General features: G+C 39.0%; 1 protein-coding gene across 3 annotated transcripts in view; it reads right to left on the bottom strand.

Moving 5' to 3' along the window:
- The window catches only part of LRIG3 (leucine rich repeats and immunoglobulin like domains 3), a 49,458-nt gene that overhangs the window by 17,770 nt on the left and 13,068 nt on the right, over nucleotides 1-18,620 (bottom strand). For all 3 annotated transcript variants that reach the window (XM_032288930.1, XM_032288940.1, XM_032288948.1), the window contains exons 4-8: nucleotides 3,457-3,588; nucleotides 2,793-2,936; nucleotides 1,628-1,771; nucleotides 1,122-1,265; nucleotides 590-733 (exon numbers count right to left, since the gene is read on the bottom strand). In XM_032288930.1, coding sequence (XP_032144821.1) covers nucleotides 590-733; nucleotides 1,122-1,265; nucleotides 1,628-1,771; nucleotides 2,793-2,936; nucleotides 3,457-3,588 — 708 coding nt within the window. The remainder of the gene's footprint in view (nucleotides 1-589; nucleotides 734-1,121; nucleotides 1,266-1,627; nucleotides 1,772-2,792; nucleotides 2,937-3,456; nucleotides 3,589-18,620) is intronic.

Here is an 18,620-nt window from a genome sequence, read left to right as displayed (position 1 = left end):
CACACATGCAGAAGTTCGCCAAAGCATACAGCATGTCTTTCAATTATGTAATGCTTCAAATAGTGAACAAGGCAAAAGTTTCTGACAGAGCAAAAATCAAAAAGCCTATTGCACAACCTTAAATTACCATTTGAGAAATTTTTCAAAGGTCAATTAATTCAACTCCCTTTTCTTTCTCTGAGGACAGAGATCAGGTTGAGGGTATAACTGGCACAATAAACGGCATCTTCCTTCACTGCCCTTTGTAGATCTTTTTGCTCTAAGTAGTTTTTAATCTGCATTTTATAAAGAAAAAAATTAGTGGGCTTACACTTGTTTCCCTCTTACGCAGTTACCAACTTCTTGGAGACCCTGGGAAGGCTAACTGTAATGACCAAAACAAACTGATCACTTTCCTTTTCAGGCCCCTTTACAAAACAGATATGGATGAAATGAATCCATTTTAATCAAACTGATCTGGAAAAGATTAAAACACTGCCTCTGAGGCTACACACATTTCCTTGACAACAAAGGAAATCTGCTAGGAGAAAAGTGGGCACATTTAGGAACCAATTAGGTTCATGTACTGACAGCAAAATGTGTAACTTACAAAGTCTTTAAACTGGAAAGCCCTCGGAAGGCACAATCAGCAATGTAGCTGACTTTGTTGTTCCCAATGTGCAGTGTATTCAGTAAGCTCAGGCCAAGGAAGCTTGAATCATCTAACCTTGATAAGTGATTGAAAGTTAGGTCCCTGTAAAGAAAAGAGAAAAACAAGAGCTTTTATTTTTCAATTCAACACAATGTCGTCTTCCAAAAGACAGGTACTGTGTGAGTTACGCTAATCCTTACTTTTAAATTCTGCTTTATTAATACCCAAGTAAATATTACTAATCTCAGTAATTTAAAAAAATACATTCTCCGTACTTGAAAATACCATCATTGCTTTTGCCAATGTGACAAAGGACTGCAACAGCAGAACTGGCTTCAACTTATCACAACAAAAATAAGACTAGGTTGCATGTGAAAAAAGCTGTCACCTTGGAAACTTTGTTATGAAAATTTCACAGATCAGTGGTAAGAAGCTCATGCCCTGGCATGATCCCTGCTCTCAAACCTGAGGAGAATAAAAGGCAACTCACAGCTCACTAAGCTTCTGGCAGAACTCCCAGGCATCAGGGCTGATCCTGTTGATGGCATTTTGGCTGAGATGAAGTTCCTGCAGCATCAGCAAGCCGTAAAGCCAGCCTTTGGTAATCTCTGTTAGGTTGTTATGGTCCAGCTGCCTACATTTACAATAAGAATCAAAAGCAGGATCAAAGCTTCATTATCTAGTCTCTTCAAAGGGGACATATGATTATAACCTATTACATATTCCTATTGTTATTAGATGTTCAGCTTTTGTTATATGAAGACACCAGCAAAAAAAAACACACAAAAAAAACAACTATATATTCTTTTAATTTAGGTGCTTACAAGTTTATGTACTTACAAATTCTTGATATTACCTGAATCAAAACTGAATACTAAATTATAAATAAGATTGTGGATTATGAGATTTTAACATAGGATTTCAAATAAGACTTACTGAATGTACACTAGCACTCTATGATCACACTACCTAAGGACTGTGATAACCAGCACTTACAAAATTTCCATGTTGCTCAGCCCCCAAAAAGCTCCATCCATAAGTTTCGTGACTCCATTTCTTTGCATTTTCAGAGACTTCAGAGCACCAAGCCCTTGGAATGTCAGTCCATCTACGTTTTTAATCTTGTTTCGGTTCAATTCACTGCATTGAGTATCATAAGAGTTAGCTTATATGACAATTAAATTCTGGAGGTAGTATTAAAATGTGTCATTACTACAATATAGTTAAACCAGTCGGTGTTCAATTACATAGGGTGTTTTCAGTTTCTAAACATTTTTATTGCAAAGAATTTCAATTTGTTAAGCAGAAAGTGAATTTCCTACTAAAATGTGTCACGTGTTTTTGTAATAATAAAATACTGAAACTAGACTGCACTTTAATTTCTAAAGTCTTGCCCGCTCAGTATAGACACAAACTAAAATTTGTTTTTAAACAATCCAGAATGAGATTATTAAATGTTATACTAAAACATGAAGTCTACCAAGGAGCAGGGCCTCAAATTTATCCTGTACAATGTGTTTACAAGTTGGTTACTATTGTTCACCATTCTTTTTAGGTTTAATTATTTCTCCTTAAGGCAGTAGTTCTCAGCCTTGGTTGCACACTGGACCCAACCTGGGAGTTTTAAAAATTTCTGAAGCCTGGATCTTATTCCCAGAGGTCCTAATATAATTGATCTAGGGTGTGGCCTGGGCAGCAAGACTTTTAAAAGCTCCCCAAGTGTTTGTAATGTGCAGCCAAGGTTGCACTATTGCAGGAGTCTGTTCACAGATCGTTCCACTATTATTAACGAGACAGATCTTTACAGCCACTCAAGCTATCAGAGCCTCCTGGAATTGCTGGTATTATTCTCATAAACCACAGCTGCTGAGAGACCCCGGATTTCTTCAGTGCCACAATGGCACTTTTGTACTGGTGTTGTTCAATGATTAGGCTGTTCGCTCTCTCAGTAAGAATCTAACGTGTCTTGTCAAGCAGCAGCTGGCACTAGGTGATGTTTAAGGCTCTTTCCAATTTGGAGATTTTACAGCTCCAACTCTCAAAGGAAAGGTGGCTATATCCTTGTCCCTAAACTCCTTTTGCCACACTGTAGATTTTAAGCAGTAGACACCAAGGGTTTGGAGGAGGTGAGAAACAGTATCTAAGAGGACATTTCACTTACAGGTGTTGCAGCTGGGGCAGTTTAAACATCTTGGGTGGGATAGCTGAGATTCGGTTCCTGTTCAGCTTTAACACAAGGAGTGTGTTGGCCAAATTGTCAAAATACCCAGGTTCCACTGATGTGACTCGGTTGCTGTTGAGATACCTGTTGAAAGTTTAAAGATGAGCTTCTCTTTCTGATTTATTTGCAAGTTAAAGTGGAGGCCATCTCTGTATTATTAAAGAGTCTCCCGGGAACCTAACCATCAGTAGAAACTTAAAATATTTACTCTTTAGGTCCTCAAGGACAGATGTTAAGATTCACACATATTGCTGGGAAAAGAGTGATTAAAATACGTGATGGTTGCAAAAATTTTTTTATAAATATCCACTTTTTATGACATTCATTTATTAATAAAACATAGCAATGGTCTGATTTTGATTGTTTTAAAAATGAGCACTTTTCATACTACCTATGTTTTCTAATAAAAAATGTGTAATTTTTTGTAACCTAAAAATGTAAGAATAAATGGAAGATTGTGGTCGTTCAAGCTTACAGCAAATTCCAAGTCAATAAATTATACTTTGGATCCATCAGTAGTAAAGAGGAGTTTGTTATATCTTATTTTTTCATTAAAATATTTTCATTACAGGTGAAAGTTTTTGCTAAAGAAAACTTCACTTACAGATATTTGAGCTGTAGGGGTGGAAATGCAGTTTTGAGCTCTGAAATATTGTTGCTGCTAAGGTCCAAAGTTTCAAGGGATTGAAACTCTTTCAGATGTTCAGGTAGTATTTCAACAATTCTGTTTCCAGCCCTAGAATTAAAAGAAAGCACAGTTAGCAAGGTTAATGGTGCAACCATCTGAAAGAAGAAAAATACTTTCTATTCCTGACTGGGGTACTTCGGAAATATGAAACTGACTAATCTAAACAGTACTTTTAAAAGTTGAAAGGCAATACCATGGCCATTTTAAGTTACTCACTAAATTATAAATCATAATATTCTAATATGTGAAAAACATTTCTGTGTAAATCTGGGGTACTGTTTAGCAGCTGTGGTTGTCTGAATGCTATGCACTTAAAGACAACAGTTTGATTTTCTTTAGGCTATTTTTCACTTTTGAAAAAAATCTATTTTTATTTATTGTTATGTTTTGGAGGCAGGATCTCACTGTGGCACCCAGGCTAGAGTGCAGTGGCTTACTCACAGCTCACAGCAGCTCAAACCCCTGGGCTCAAGGGATACTCCGGCCTCAGCCTCCAAGTAGTTAAGGCTACAGGTGAGTGTCACCTCACCTCACTGATTTTTTGTACAGTGAGGGTCTCACTATGTTGTCTAGGCTGGTCTCAACTCCTGGCCTCAAGCAATGCTCCAGCCTCATCCTCCCGAAGTGCTAGGATTACAGTTGTGAGCCACATACCTCCCTATTTTTCTAAACAGCTCGTCCCCCTTCTCCCCTTATTAAATGGTATAGGAAATGCGTAACACCAATGTGGCATACCCGACGCTGATGAGTTAATTCCCTATTCCTTCTTCTTGATTCCTAATCTATTTCTAATTATTCTCTTGAAAAGTGCCCATATTACAGGTGCCATTGAATTTAAAATACTCGTCAGATTGGGATTTTTTTTGAATCATGCGAGAGAGATCCCCTTTTCTTTAAGAAATAGCAAGTATCAAGGAACTGCTATAGTCTTCAATAGCAGTAAATGTGCTCCAGGGCTTTCAACAGTACAAAAGCATCACATAAGAGCACTCCAGTTTGAATAATCCCTTGGGATAATTGGATGAAAACCAAGTGTTACATTAAAAGTCTTAAACATCAGACCATGATGTCCAGTATGGCAGCCACTAGCCACAAGAGGCTCCTTGCATTTATATTAATTCAAATTAAATGCTAATTTAGCTCCTTAGTCACAGTAGCCACATTTCCAGTGCTCAATAGTCATATACTCCTGGTAGCTATCAAATGGTACAGCACACACACAGAATGCTTCCACCAATTGTGTAAAGTTCTGTTGGTGTTATACTGAACAAATGGAAAGAAACAAAAACAGGAAAAATAAAAAAAAAGAGAGGCCATTCCAAAGCTCTTAAAAAGTCATCAATACAGTAACTACCGAAGAAAAATACAGCATTATATGACAATTTTGTTAGAAAACAGCAATCAAATGGATGTGCAAGCCATCTTAATTGTCAAAGTAGATCATGTAGTTTGGACTTTTTTAGACCATCTTTTGGCGGGGGAAAATAACGGCAAGGTAGAAAGCATACCTACAAATCATAGAAAGGTCTCCTCTTTACAATGCAAGGAATAATGAAACAATCTGAATGCTCTAAACAGAATTCTGTGTCTTATACAAGTGACACACTGGTCTTTATACAGGATCTGAAGTTAATCTTCAATTAAAAAGAAAACTTACAAAATATAACTTGTGTATTTTTTGTACCAAAAACTGGATTTCTATGGTGTTCTGAGTGTATTAAGCTCTTCTGCATTATTATAACTCATCAGTCTCTCACTATCTCAGGAGGTTCCCAAGTGAGGTGTACCTCTCATATTTTCACAAAATCCTGTGCTGCCTGCTGACATAGCACTTACACCACTGGTCTTCTCTGCCATCCTGAGATATTCTTAGAGGCAGAATTCTCTATCACTCCTAGAATGTGTATAAAATCCAATAATGTTGAGGATCGATTAAGTGCCAAGCCCTATGCTCCACACTTTTCATATAGTATGCCCTTTAATCATAATAAAATTTCTCTGGTACAGACATCCCAAAACATTTTAAAACTAGGGCTTTTCACCTAGCAAGTTCAAGCATTCCCCAGCCAACTCAAAGAATAAGCCTGGTCTGTTCCTAAAGCAATCCCTTAAGGCTTCTTTCATAGAATACAGAATATGAAAGATATTCTGGCATTCAATTTCTCATACAGATGGGTACCTCCCTTGAAAAGGCTGCTACTTCCCACCTTGCAAAAATGCTGAACTTCTGGTTTTAAACTGATCTGGGAATCTACTCTGGCTGACTGAGCCATCATCATGCCAACATTAAGAATGCCCCAAAACGGAGCCCCTCCCAGTCTGTGCTCGCCTGCTTTGCAGCTGAGAGGGGGCCCAGGGCCTGCACAAGTTCAGCATCCACCAGAGTTAAGGTGGCCGACTTCCTGTCAGGTGCCACCTTCTTCACAAGAGAATAACAAAGGGAGAAAACGGGCTATACATTTTATCTTTAAACAACTTAAGAAAGCTTCTCGAAATACTGTTAAAACCCTTCTGCACAGTATTTTTAAGGACTGTGGGTGGACTGTCTTTTTCCAACTTTAAAGTCCAAGTCATCAGAAAATCTAATGTCAGGTAACCAGCATAGACAATGCATATCTTAAGAGTCGAACTTTATGATAATAATAAAGTTTAAAAACAAGAGACAATTCAGCAGTCCTATGTACAAGTCACAAATGAATCTCAAGCCCTTCAGATTCCCACAGAGCCTTACAGACTTTTGTTTAGAGTCAAGTCAGCCATGACCTCTGCTTTTGACCATTTCCCACATCTGGATTTGCCTGTGTATAAACTCCTTGATCTAGCTGTGAGGTACAGGGTAATGCAAGTGAGACAATTAGTCAATTCCCAGGTCCCGGAGATGGATTCCATCCAAGAGACAAGCCACAAGGCCTTAGGGTCAGGGTGTGTGGGTTAAATAAAACCACACTGCTCTAGGGGACAAAAGTTTTCTATTAAATGCATAATCCAAATGTTTGCATTAGCAGGATGTCCTCCTACAAACACTGCAGTCACTCTAAAGTGCCCCTCTCTCTATCCCCTCCCCCATCCCTAGCCCTATCTCCCTTCAAACTCTGCATCTGGATTTGGTCCCCAGGCTGTCTGCGGTAAGTACAGCTACATTTGTATTTACCAACAACAAAAACAAAACACTCAGTTATGGATGTGTGCAATAAATAAAGCAAATTAGTTTTGGGGGCTAGGGAGCCCCACAGGTGTCTATCATGTTGGTCAAATAAGGCTACAAGTTAGATAACAGACCATACAATCTTTGGTTTATATATTCGTTTGTTTATAAGGTAATTATGAACAAGGTATTAAAACTGCCAATTACTTGAGTGACGAATAAAATTTTCCTTGCAGTAAAAGTATGCTCCAGCCAAAGCCAGCAATTTCCTGAATTGCACACCTCCTAAATTGCAGTGTGAAAGTGCTCAGTTATAGATGGAGCGTGTACAGTGCTGTCTTTGTCAGCACTGCTTCTTAGCACAAAAATCCCTTACAACTGCCAGAATAATAGTCCCTGTATCACAAAAATGTAAATCTGTCCTAATGGAACTGAATTAAATCCAAATACCCATTTCTTATTAGCTCTCAGACTAACTGGCAAATAACCACCTGATATATACCATACCAATTTAAAACAAAACAAAAAACAAACAAAAACTTGCTTTGTATCATGAAGAGGGCTGAAAATGGGAGACAACTACCTTAAAAAACTAAATTAAAAAATCTTTTTTATCATCTAAAACTCTCAAAAAAAAAAAAACAAAACATATTTCATGCAAATGGTCAAAAATATCCACTTTCAGAAGACAAAGATTCAACTCAACTCCATCTTTAATTTTTCTCCAAACAGGAATAAATGCCAAACTTGATCAACACATTAAAAGGCACTGTAGTTAATTAATATTTTTGGCAGGAAATGTGCAACGCTTGAACAAAAATAAAGCTCTGAATACCTTTTTCCATTACTTAATGCGGAAATGCCACTTTTCCATTGTTCAAAAATCACAAAATGAACTGAAAATATTGGAAGGTGTTTCGGCCTCATACAAATCCATCTTAGAGACTAGGAATATTCTGGTCTTCTATGTTTGTTGATAGTACAGAGAGTTCCACAGTTAAATAATTTCTGAAGTGAAGTATAATTAGTTCCTTGTGGACACACAGACCTGGGACTTGGGCTGGTCAGGAACGCCAGATGGTTCCCTCAGGCTTCTAAGAGGCCACTGGAAAAACAGGAGTCCCAGGTATTTCGGCCTCAACTTCTTGGGTCCAACGATAATGGTTTCATTTTGTTGCCAATTTCACTTTTCAGCCATCTTTGCCAAATACCTTAAAATGCAGAGGCAAACATGGCTTACCATTTTCATCTGATGTTATTTAACTCTGAGAGTGCTGGAGTTCTACATGGACATGCCCCTCAACCTCACAGAGCTTAAAGTCTAGTGGGGAGAGCAGTGGGCAATACAGGGAGCTGTCCACAGTGTGGTAAGTGCAGCGACAGGAAAGAAGAGTGGGAAGTGGAGGCAGTGGACAGACTTCTCTATAGCAGTAGGGACAGTGTTGGGGGTCAGCAAAACTTCCCAAAGGAAGGGAAGAAACAGCCACACTGAGATCTGCGGGATGAGTTAGCTCAGCAACGGACAGAAGCAGCTAGTGCTCCAAGCAGAGGCAAAGACTTGGGCAAGTGAGAGCAGACCAAGGCTTCCTTTGAGGAAATGAAGGAATGCCTGATGGTGGAGTACACAGTCCATGGGTGGAGACTGGAAAAAGAGGCTCAAGAGTAAGGTCACTGGAAGATGAGAGCAGTCAAGTTGGGCCCTGGAAACCACATCAGGTATTTGGCCTTTATCTCAAGATCAACTGTGGGGAGGGGGCCAGAGGATGTCGAATGATGGGGTGACAATATCACATGCACATTGTAGAATGGCTACTGTGATGGCTGTGGGTGGAAAGACTGGGAGGAGGAGGGCAAGATCAGGTGCAAGGGCACCAGCAGAAGGCTCCTACTCCATGCAGGACAGATGACAGCATTACGATGGGCGACCTCAATGCCCAGTTGGGGGGTGGCCTCACACTTCCTCTGGTTTCCAGGGCACACACTGTGTTTTCTCCTTCGCTGACATACAGGCTCAGCTCTTTCAGCTCTGCAGCCTCTGGCCACAGGGACCCAGTTCAGCTCTACTGGAGTTCTCATTCACTGTTCATTACCATTGTATTTGGTGTTTCTGATATGGGAGGTTTTCTAAGACACAGGGTTCAGACTAAGGTTCCCCCTTGTTCGGGTATGAGATGCTACTGCCCGGAACAGTCCAATACTGGCAATTTGTCTGCAATCACTAAGAAAATGGATGAGTGCATTATTCTCACATAAGAACTGTGCTAGTTTGTTCTGCTACTGTTAACACCTGCCTTGAATCTAAATCTGTACCAAATTAACAACAGCAAACTATAACTTATGAGGTTAGTGATATGACCACTTAGTGTGATGATTGGTTCTACTTCTTGATTCACTGTAATCTCCAGAAAGCATAAGTGTCTCAGAAGAACCTTCATGCTCTCTTAAGTGGATATAAATGGTGTTAGTTTAATTCCAGGGTCTGAAAGGAGAACCACAGAGTGAAATATTCTTTGTTAGTGAGGAACCAGAATATCAGGTTTTCTCACACTGGAATTCCTAAACCAATCAAACTGTAGCTTCCTGTTGAATAAGAGATATCTGTCAATAGTTGTAGCTGTCACCTACCTAGCACAAAAGATAACAGGCAGCTTAAGGCCTTGCAGCTGTGATGTGTAAGGACATGCAATCTAGGCAATTTAGGGAAGGTATCTGCATGCAGCATTTTCCTTTAAGAGGATATGTGCACTGAAATTTAATGCGAAGCCATTTTTTATGTTTGCAATGCCGTCTTTTCTTAGAATGCATGACTCTAACCATATCCCGTAAGTCCAATTCAGTGATTGCAACTAACAAATTGCTGAATCTGTGGTCATTCCATACAAACAACTATCAAGCAAGCAGATTAAATGTATTGACCGGTACAGTTAAGCCTGGCCCCAAGGAAATACTAATTTCTATATATAACTTGCAAACAACCAGCTTAGCACCATTTATAAAGGAATTATAAACTGTTAAAGAAAACACTACGTTTTGCAAACACATTACAGGTCACTCATATTTCCAACAATAACCCCCACTCCCTTCCAAAAAGCTTCCTTCAAAGCTATCTTGGCTGGAATAACTAGCGCTCCATAACATCAGGCTACTTTTAGCAGAAATCTGGCAAGCAAAGAGCTCCTCTCACACAGATAAAAAAAAATAAACTGTTCCTGCTCATCTCTTTTCTAAAAAGATAATTAAGAAGTTTCATTAAAAGAACACATGTTTAGACTTGTCCATTGGTACTGTGGCATCAAAGAGCAAAGCCAACTGAGGAAGCTTTTGCAAGGAGACAGATTCTTGATGAAGAATTAAGGACACTAACCAGCAAACGAGCATTCGTATAAGAAGCAAAGAGTCAGTTCTTTCAGCAAAAAGCCAGGACAACCTAAAATGTAATTATCCTTTGGTTCACAAGCATAATAAATATGGCCACACGTTAATATTTTAATATAGAGGTCTTGCAATAATCAGTGTCCTAGTCATGTGCCAGTCATAACACATTAAAAATGAAAATAGAAATATAAGCCAATCTCCATGGTGCATGCACATAATTCAAGCTACTTGGAAGGCTGGGGTGGGAGGATCACTTAAGGCCAGGAGTTCAAATCCAGCCTGAGCAACACAGCAAGACCTTGTCTCCTAACAGCAACAACAACAACAACAACAAAATCAGTAAAAGAAATATAAGAAATAGGAGTCAAAGCCCATTCACACCACATACAAAACAGCCCTGCTTTGATCCTCAAGTATAAATTCAATCTAGTCCTTTATGTAAATGGAAACTCAAAAAGCAAATCCTTGAAGACAACAGGCTAAAGAAGACATTGATAAATTATTTTAATCTGAAGTAATTTATGTACAATAACAATTGACTCTACTTTGGTTTAGTAAATTTTAAAAAGGTTCCTACTTCTTTTTTGAGGCAGTCACATGTCGGACGACTGATGTGGTTTGAGTCTCCCCTACTAGCTTGTGATTTACTTCTGAGTGGAAAGAAGTAAGAAGACTCCAATTTATCTCTGGGTCTCCAGAGCTCAGGACAAAATGAATGAGTTCAAGACTCCAGAGTGAACAAACTAGAGTCCAGACACTCTAGATCAGCTATAGAATGCACCATTAAGGATTTATCTTAGCAATTGCTCAAAATGCATATAACATCAGAAAAGAGAATGTCCATTACTGCTGCCAGCCAGAAAGTATAAACACAAAACTGTGATACTTTACATTAATCAACCTACTGATCAGATCTGACACAGTAAATCAAACTACAGCTCCCCAGAGAGATGATTTTGATTCTATTCCTGGTTCTGTGTCTTGATCTACTGCATTTTATGAACCTTAGTTTTCTCACCTGTAAACAGAGGGAAATAAAATGATCTTCTAGCTCTACTGAGTTGTGACTCTAGATCTGGATGACAAACACTGCAAATGACCAGATTTGCTGCAGAAAAGTCATACGACTGCATCATGTAAACAGTGTAGCCTCTTGTAGAACCTACCCGCCCTCCTGGGGGCTTTTTTCACCTCTCTCCTCCTGGGAGCCCCATTACCTGGATGCCTAGTCTTCTTCTTTCTTGTTTTACTCCTTCATTTTCCTGGGGTCTATCTTCCATTAGTTTTGCAAGAAACCATGTGTAAAAGCTATCACTTCATGTTTGGAAATATCTTTACAGGACTGACAATTTGGATGTGTATACCTCAAGTTATTAATCTTTTTCTCTTAGGATTTTGAAGACACTGCTCATGGATGTTGCCAGCTTGGGGAGCCAGAGGCCATTCTGACTCTCTGTGCCAGTGTTCTGCAAACTTCAGCACACATCAGAACTGGTGGGCAGGGGCTTCTGGAAGCCCAAACTGTTAAGCCCACATCTTCAGGGCTTCTGTTTCACCGGGTGTGGGTATTTCTACTGCGTTCCCAGCTGATGGTGTCAAGCTGGAAGCACAGTCTTCATAGGACCATCTTTGCCTTCTTTTCATTGAGATGTCACTCAGTAGGTCCGTTCAATCTAGAAATGTATATTCCTCAGTTCCAGGAAATTCTGTTGTATCTTTCATAATTTCCTCCTTTCCACTTCCAATGACGTCTCTGTGAAATTCTAGACAGGTGTTAGATTTTCTAGTTCATCTTCCTATTTTCTCATTTTTTCCTGCCCTGATTTCCAGTCCTTTGTTTTCTGGTTTTTTTCTGAGAGTTTTTTTCAACTTTCTCCCAACATTTTTATTACCTTTTTAAAGTGTCTGGTATTGTATTTTTAACTTTTCTGAATATTCCTTTAACAGTTTTTTTTTCACCATGTTTTTCTAGTTTTGTGGACACAGTACCTTCTCTTTTCTCTCCAAAGGTATTACATTTGTTTCGATCTTCCTTTCTTCTTCCATTTGTCTCTGATTCTCATTCCTCATTTGTTTCAGACTGTGACTTCATTGTTAGAATGTTCTTCAAAAGTCTGACGATCACTGGGTACTCATTCATACTTAATAAAAAGCAGCACTAAAAGCCTCCTGAGGGCTGTGTGTGGTATGGGCTTGCTGAATGGTGAGTGCCAGCACAGGTGAATGAGGGACCTATTTTAGGATGAAATGGCCACATGTCAGTTTCTGTGCAGCTTCTCGCAAATTCTCCAACCTCCAGTCTGGTGAGTACAGCTTGACTGCCACCATCTGGGAAGGCTAACAGGAAATAGACTGAGGGGAGAGGGTGTTGCCTTCAGTATTCACATTTGACTTAATTTTCCTGATTTCAGAAGACTTTGCCCTCAATCATCACCCCCTTCACAGCTGGGCTTGTGTCCTGAATGCCAGAGACTTTCTATTTAAGCTCTCCCAAAATTAAATTTCCAGATCTCAGTGTCATGGGAAAGGTAGTTACTGGGCTTTAAGTTTTGGAGAAGAAATCTGGAGAGGTCTGATTAGTTCTATTTCCTATTCAAAAGTTTTAACCAAAACTGCTTGCAGTCCTGCTCTGCACTCCCATCTTTATAGCTTCTGAGTTCCTGAGCCACTTTGAGGTTCTGCAGCACCATTTTTTTTTTTTTTTAAGGATCAACTTCACTTTTTCTCTCTTTTAAGTCAGTTACAATTTATCCATTTGCTTGCAAAATTTGTATGGCATCTTTCATTTGGACTGTATCCTGTAATCGTGTTCTCTATTTTCTCTTTGCTCCTGTTGGTATACACTTTTTACTCCTTTACTTTTATTTTAAAGGGACTGTAGGAAGGAGCAGAGTGAAATGAACGCACTCAGTGCATCATGCTTAATAGCAAGTCTTCAACAGATATTCAATGACTAAAACCAGTTTTTCTCTAAACACCAAAATAAAACCGTTACAAAATGTAGCCTGTTTTACAGGAAAAAAAAATCAGCTTAGATATGTATATTTTTAAAATTAGCCTACATAAAGAATTTTCACTTCAGATATAGAACAAACTAGAAAACACTGCATCAGTTATCATATAGATGACCGATTCCATATAAACACATCCAGTTAAATTACCTGATCGGTATGGTTCACAGACCAATGGACTAGAATGCAGACACAGAGTAGCTTTACTTCACCCAAATATGTGAATAAGACATAGAAAATGTGGTGACAATTATCATACAGGCAGGTGAGTTCACATCCCTTATCTTTATTCAGACTGACATTAACCTTTAGGGAAACAGCTAGTGGCAGCTACTGTGACCCTATGCTGTCGACATTTGTATGAACACAGAGACGTGAATGATCAAGTGCAAATGCCACAGAACCAAAAGGGTAATTCATATATTAGATGAATCGTGATCCAAACCTCTCAACGCACTAAAATAATGCTCAAAAAGCAAGAAGAGAATTGAGCTGAGATAAGGTAGTATTTTGGATTTTTAATCAAGCATTTTTACAAGGACGGTTTGAAAGCAATTCTTATGAGAAGTGACAACAAGCTCAGTGACATCAGCTGACCACAAACTCAGTATGAGTCAATAAGATAACACGGTGTTTAAAATGCTACTATAATCTTAAGCTTCATTAATGTCCAGTATTCTGGTTGAGAGATGGCCCCACCATATTCTGTAAAAGTCAGACCACATCTCAGATATCTTGCTCTGGGCATTGTGCTTCTTCTGTCAGCACAGAAAGGTACGTGGTGGGGAGGACTTTAAGCCTCTAGACCTGCATTTTCCAGTATAACAGCCACTAGTTATGAGTGGCTATTTAAATTTACACTAAAAATTCAAAACCTAGGTCACACTAGCCACATTTCAAGTGTTCAATATTCACTTGTCTAGTGGCTACCACCATGTACAGCACAGATACAGAACATTTCCATCATTGCAGAAAGTCCCACTGGACAGAACTTGTCTACACCCATGCTATACAAGAAATGGGAATGAGAATTATGAGCCACGAGAAGGGAAGGCTTTAAGAAAATCTTATATTTTAAGACTTATACAGAAAAGAGAATTATGAATAATTATTATTAATTATAATTAAGGTAATTATTCTGCATAATTAAGAATTATGCAGAAAAGATAAGTTGTTCTCTCCAGCACACAGAGTTATGACAACAGGTAGAAGCTGCGGAAGTTCTTCTTAATGAAGAACTTAAGAGCTCTGCTTAATGTATAAAAAGTCCTGGCAATTAGAATTAGTCACTATGGAAAGGCTGTTCACCAGGAATGAGCTTTTGTTCTTACAAGTGATGAAGGAGAGGGAGGTCAGACAACCTCCCTTCCAGGGATTTCTCCATAGAGAAAAATGTCTCTTCCGATTCCAAGTTACTAGAATTATATAACGGCACACTAAACTATCAACAAATGGGTTATAACCAGTTATATAATATAGCTAGCTGTTCCTAACTCCTTTCACCCTTTCTTTAAAATATACAGGGGGACTGTACTGGGGAAATTAAGACAAGAAAGGCCAGAGGAGAATAAGAAAAAGAGAGATTTATACAATTAATCGACTACTTCCCTGAGTCTGTAAACATCCATTCATCTTCGAAGAACTGTCCTCTATCCTAGGTTGATACCTCGTGTGGGATCACAAAGTATTTTATTCTTTAAAAAAAAAAAATGCTCATTTTGATTCTATTTTATAATTTCATATTTTAAAAATGGTTAAAATTGCTCATGCATGGTAAAACTGACAGTTGAAGTATGCCATGTTTATCCTATGCTGTATGATACCTGCAGCATGAATATTACCTTAGTATTTCAGTTTGCCTTCCACCTCACTCTACAGACTGCTCCGGCTGCTGGAGAAAGCTATATGAGAGACAGGGAGACAGCGGGCAGGTGATTTTAAGTATTAGAAAGGAGGTCTTTATATTTATAATTGTCTTTTCTTCATGTTTTAAATTTAGTACTTAAGCAACTTTCAGCCAAAGAGAGAGTAGGTGGTACTACTAGAGCTCTGTTTCATTGTTTTGGTCTCTCTATCAAACTAGGGCCCTGAACCTCTGCCCTATAGAAGACAACTGAGAAACTAAAAAAGGAAGAGAGCCCGGAAAAATAACTAGGCCATGAGACACATGTTGAATCTTGCCATCCTAATCATGAAAAGAAACTGGCTGTAGCTTGAACAAGTCTCCTTTTGGCACAGAGACGTCTCTTGGTAGAAGTTGTACCTGATACTTTAAAGCACCAACTGAAATGGCTATTAACAGAGTGAAGGTGAGAAAGGGCATGAGAATGGTGTAGGTTCAGGCTAAAAATTGGTAACCCAAGAGTTTTTGTGGCAAGCTATGGTGAAAAGTCAAGTCAAGTACATGGGGATGGATTTTATGGGCTTCAAGAAACACCACAGAAAGGTTGCCCAAAATGAGTCATTGTCAAATCTTGGAAAAACCAAGTCTTATTAAGGAACACAATGGAAAGGCAGGAAGAGCAAAGTTACCCATATATATTAACCTAGACTAAGCCATGCATTCATTCATCCAACAAACATGTACTGAGAATCCACCACGTGCCAGGCACTGTGCTACATGCCAGGGCTGCAATGGCAAAACGAACAGACATGATCTCAGCTGCTGCAAAATTTCATTTTGGTGGGTGAAACATTTTAAAGAATAACAGATGAGTAAAAAATACAATTTCTTATATGATAAAGCAGACATTATAATAAAGGAGATATAAAAATGTGTAAGGGGAAACCTAAGAGTCCGATTTAAACAGAACGTAGGGAGGGTGAGTGTAGGCAGTAGGGAAATGCATATGCAAAAGAACCCAGGGCTGGAACAACCTAGCACATCTGGAGAACTGAGGAGTGAATCCAGAGACGGCTCAATGGGCCAAAAGGATGTAGGTCATGCAGAGCATTACACGTCTTGAGAAAGATTTGTCTCCTCACCTAAGAGCAATGGGAACTGCCGAAGGATTTAAAGAACCAGGCAATAATCACAATTTTATGTGTTAAATACAGTCATTCTAAATTGAGAATTCAAAAACCTAGCAACCATGAATTCTGGGGACCAGTTTATAGCTAAGCGTGAAGATAAACTTAGTTTGTTACAAATACAGCTCTGTATATAGTAAACTCTCTTTTATGTGTAAGTCATCTATAAACATTTTAAAATCCAATAAAAGATTACAACTTATCATATTAAGATGTTTATGTGTTTATTTTGTAAGACTTGAGCTTCATGAGTTTATTTCCATTACACATATCTGGTTTGCATGTACTGGTGAAGGCTGCAGTTCCCTGCTGTGGTTTTAACATCTGTCCTCTCCAAAACTCATGTTGAAATGTAATGCTCCATGTGGTCCTACTGATAGGGCCTTTAAGAGGTGTCTGCATCATGAATGAGTTAGTCCATCCACGAATTCATGGGTTAACAGATTAATGAGTTATCACAGGAATGCGACTGGTAGCTTTATAAGAGGAAGAGACACCTGAGCTAGCATGCTCAGGCCCCCTTGACACATAATGCCCTACACAGCTTAGGGACTCTACAGAGTCCTCAGCAGCAAAAAGCTCTCACCAAATGAGGCCCATCAACCTTGGACTTCTCAACCTCCACAATAATAAGAAATTTCTTTTCTTTATAAATTAAAGACATTTACAGGTATTCTGTATAGGTTTCTGCATAGGTTTCAGGTTTTCTGTTATAAGCAACAGAAAATGGACTAGGACACCCTCTAACACAATGATGGTCCTTTACATATGACGAAAACAGCCCATTCATCTGCATCAGGACAGCACACGCTCTGGATAAATTTGGCAGTAAAGCCGGTCAAATTCCATGGGTTTCTCTACACTCAGATGTGAGTAAGGATGGGATATGGTTTCTGTCCACTTAATCAAAGCAAAACTCTCCAATTTCCCCAGAAACTTAAGTTCTAATTGTGGCTAAAGCTTCTCCTCAACTTCCATGCTTAATAAGAGAAACTGATGACCACTTTTCAAATACTGAGTTAAAAAAGTTTTGCTTTTTATAAAAAGTAACTATTTGAGCTCTACTGCACATTATTAAGAGACATCATCACTTGATGTGGACAAGTGGCCACCCTACCATGAGAAGTTCACCGATACATTTAACGCTTGCCTTCCCTCTTTGCAACTTTACCTCTACATTGAGAGCATATTAAAATATCAGTATTACTTTAAAGTTATAAGTTGAGTTTGATGGATTAAACAAACTCTGTGCCATGCACCCAAGCAACAGTCTCTCGAATAAGTGTTTCCCAAACTTGTTTACTTAATGGTCCGATTTTTGGAATGTAATGAGGAATGCATACTTATGAATGAATTCTCACTTATCATGGTGCTGGGTTCAGTACATAAACAGCAGAATATTGCAGATCTGATTTGTGATCACTAGGGCCAACTCTACCCTATTCATCATTCATAAGCCAACACTCCTATGACTCCCGCCTCATGGCCAGTTTTCCTTTATGAGAAAGAGATGTGGGCCTAACACACAGGAGGGCTCAGATCACTAACAGCTCCAGGGGTCAATGGATAAGAGGCAATTGGCAAATCATAATTATTTATTATCAAAGCCGTATTTGTTTTTATCCACTTGATTTTGAAAATGAAATGACTTTAATGAATGAAAATGAATGACTTTTTCTTTAATGACTATCAAAGAAAAAGAGAAAAGCAGATTCTGTGCTAAACTGTAGTTATTTTATTCCCCTGCTTAAAAAAAAAGAAAAAGAGAGTCTTCAATGACTCACCAAACATGCAAACCACCCAAGCATGGAAGAAGCTTCCTGAGCTGGTCCTTACCAACTCACACAAGTTTTCTTCCTTCTCCACCTCACTTTCCCTCACGCTCCACACATCCTGAAACCCATGTTCAGGCACAGGCATGCTCCACTGTCCCAGACACACCCCACTTGTGCTGTATCTTTAGTGTCTGTCTTCTCTCTTGTTCAGAGCACCTTGAAAGTGGAGGCCAAATCCTATTTTTTTTTTTTTGTTCCCTAGCACTTAGCACACAGTAGGCATTGTTGCTAGGCATTTTGATGAGCTTGAAATTCACCTTATACAGACACAAGCCCTCAGGGTACAAATATTGTTATTATTTATAATTGAGTAGCCATCAAATTTTAGGAACTATTTGAAGAGAGTAGAAGTTTTCCTAAAATTCACCCCCAAAGCAAAGTGCTTTTTCCTTCCCTCACCTCGTGCTGGCAGGATAATGTTTCTAAATCCTGCATTCCTCCCGTGACCCTCCCACTCAAGAATCCACTTTGGCCCACTGCCTCCAGTCTCTGCTCCTCTGCCAAGCCCACCGCAATGCAAAAGCAGCAGCTGCTGCCGCTCACACTTTCAGAACTCTTTCATGTACATTATGCCATTTGATCCTTTACCGGAATCCTGGGAGAGAGATGGGCAGACATCTTAGACTGTTTTCACAGATAAACAAAGAAAAGTTAATTAAGTCTGCCTAAGGTCAGACAGGTTAG

The sequence above is a fragment of the Sapajus apella genome, unplaced genomic scaffold (genome assembly GCF_009761245.1).
Source record: "Sapajus apella isolate SASKATOON/1434 unplaced genomic scaffold, GSC_monkey_1.0 scaffold2, whole genome shotgun sequence".
Taxonomy (NCBI): Eukaryota; Metazoa; Chordata; class Mammalia; order Primates; family Cebidae; genus Sapajus; species Sapajus apella.
Note: the sequence above shows the minus strand (reverse complement) of the source record. Positions and strands in the feature narration are given on the sequence as shown.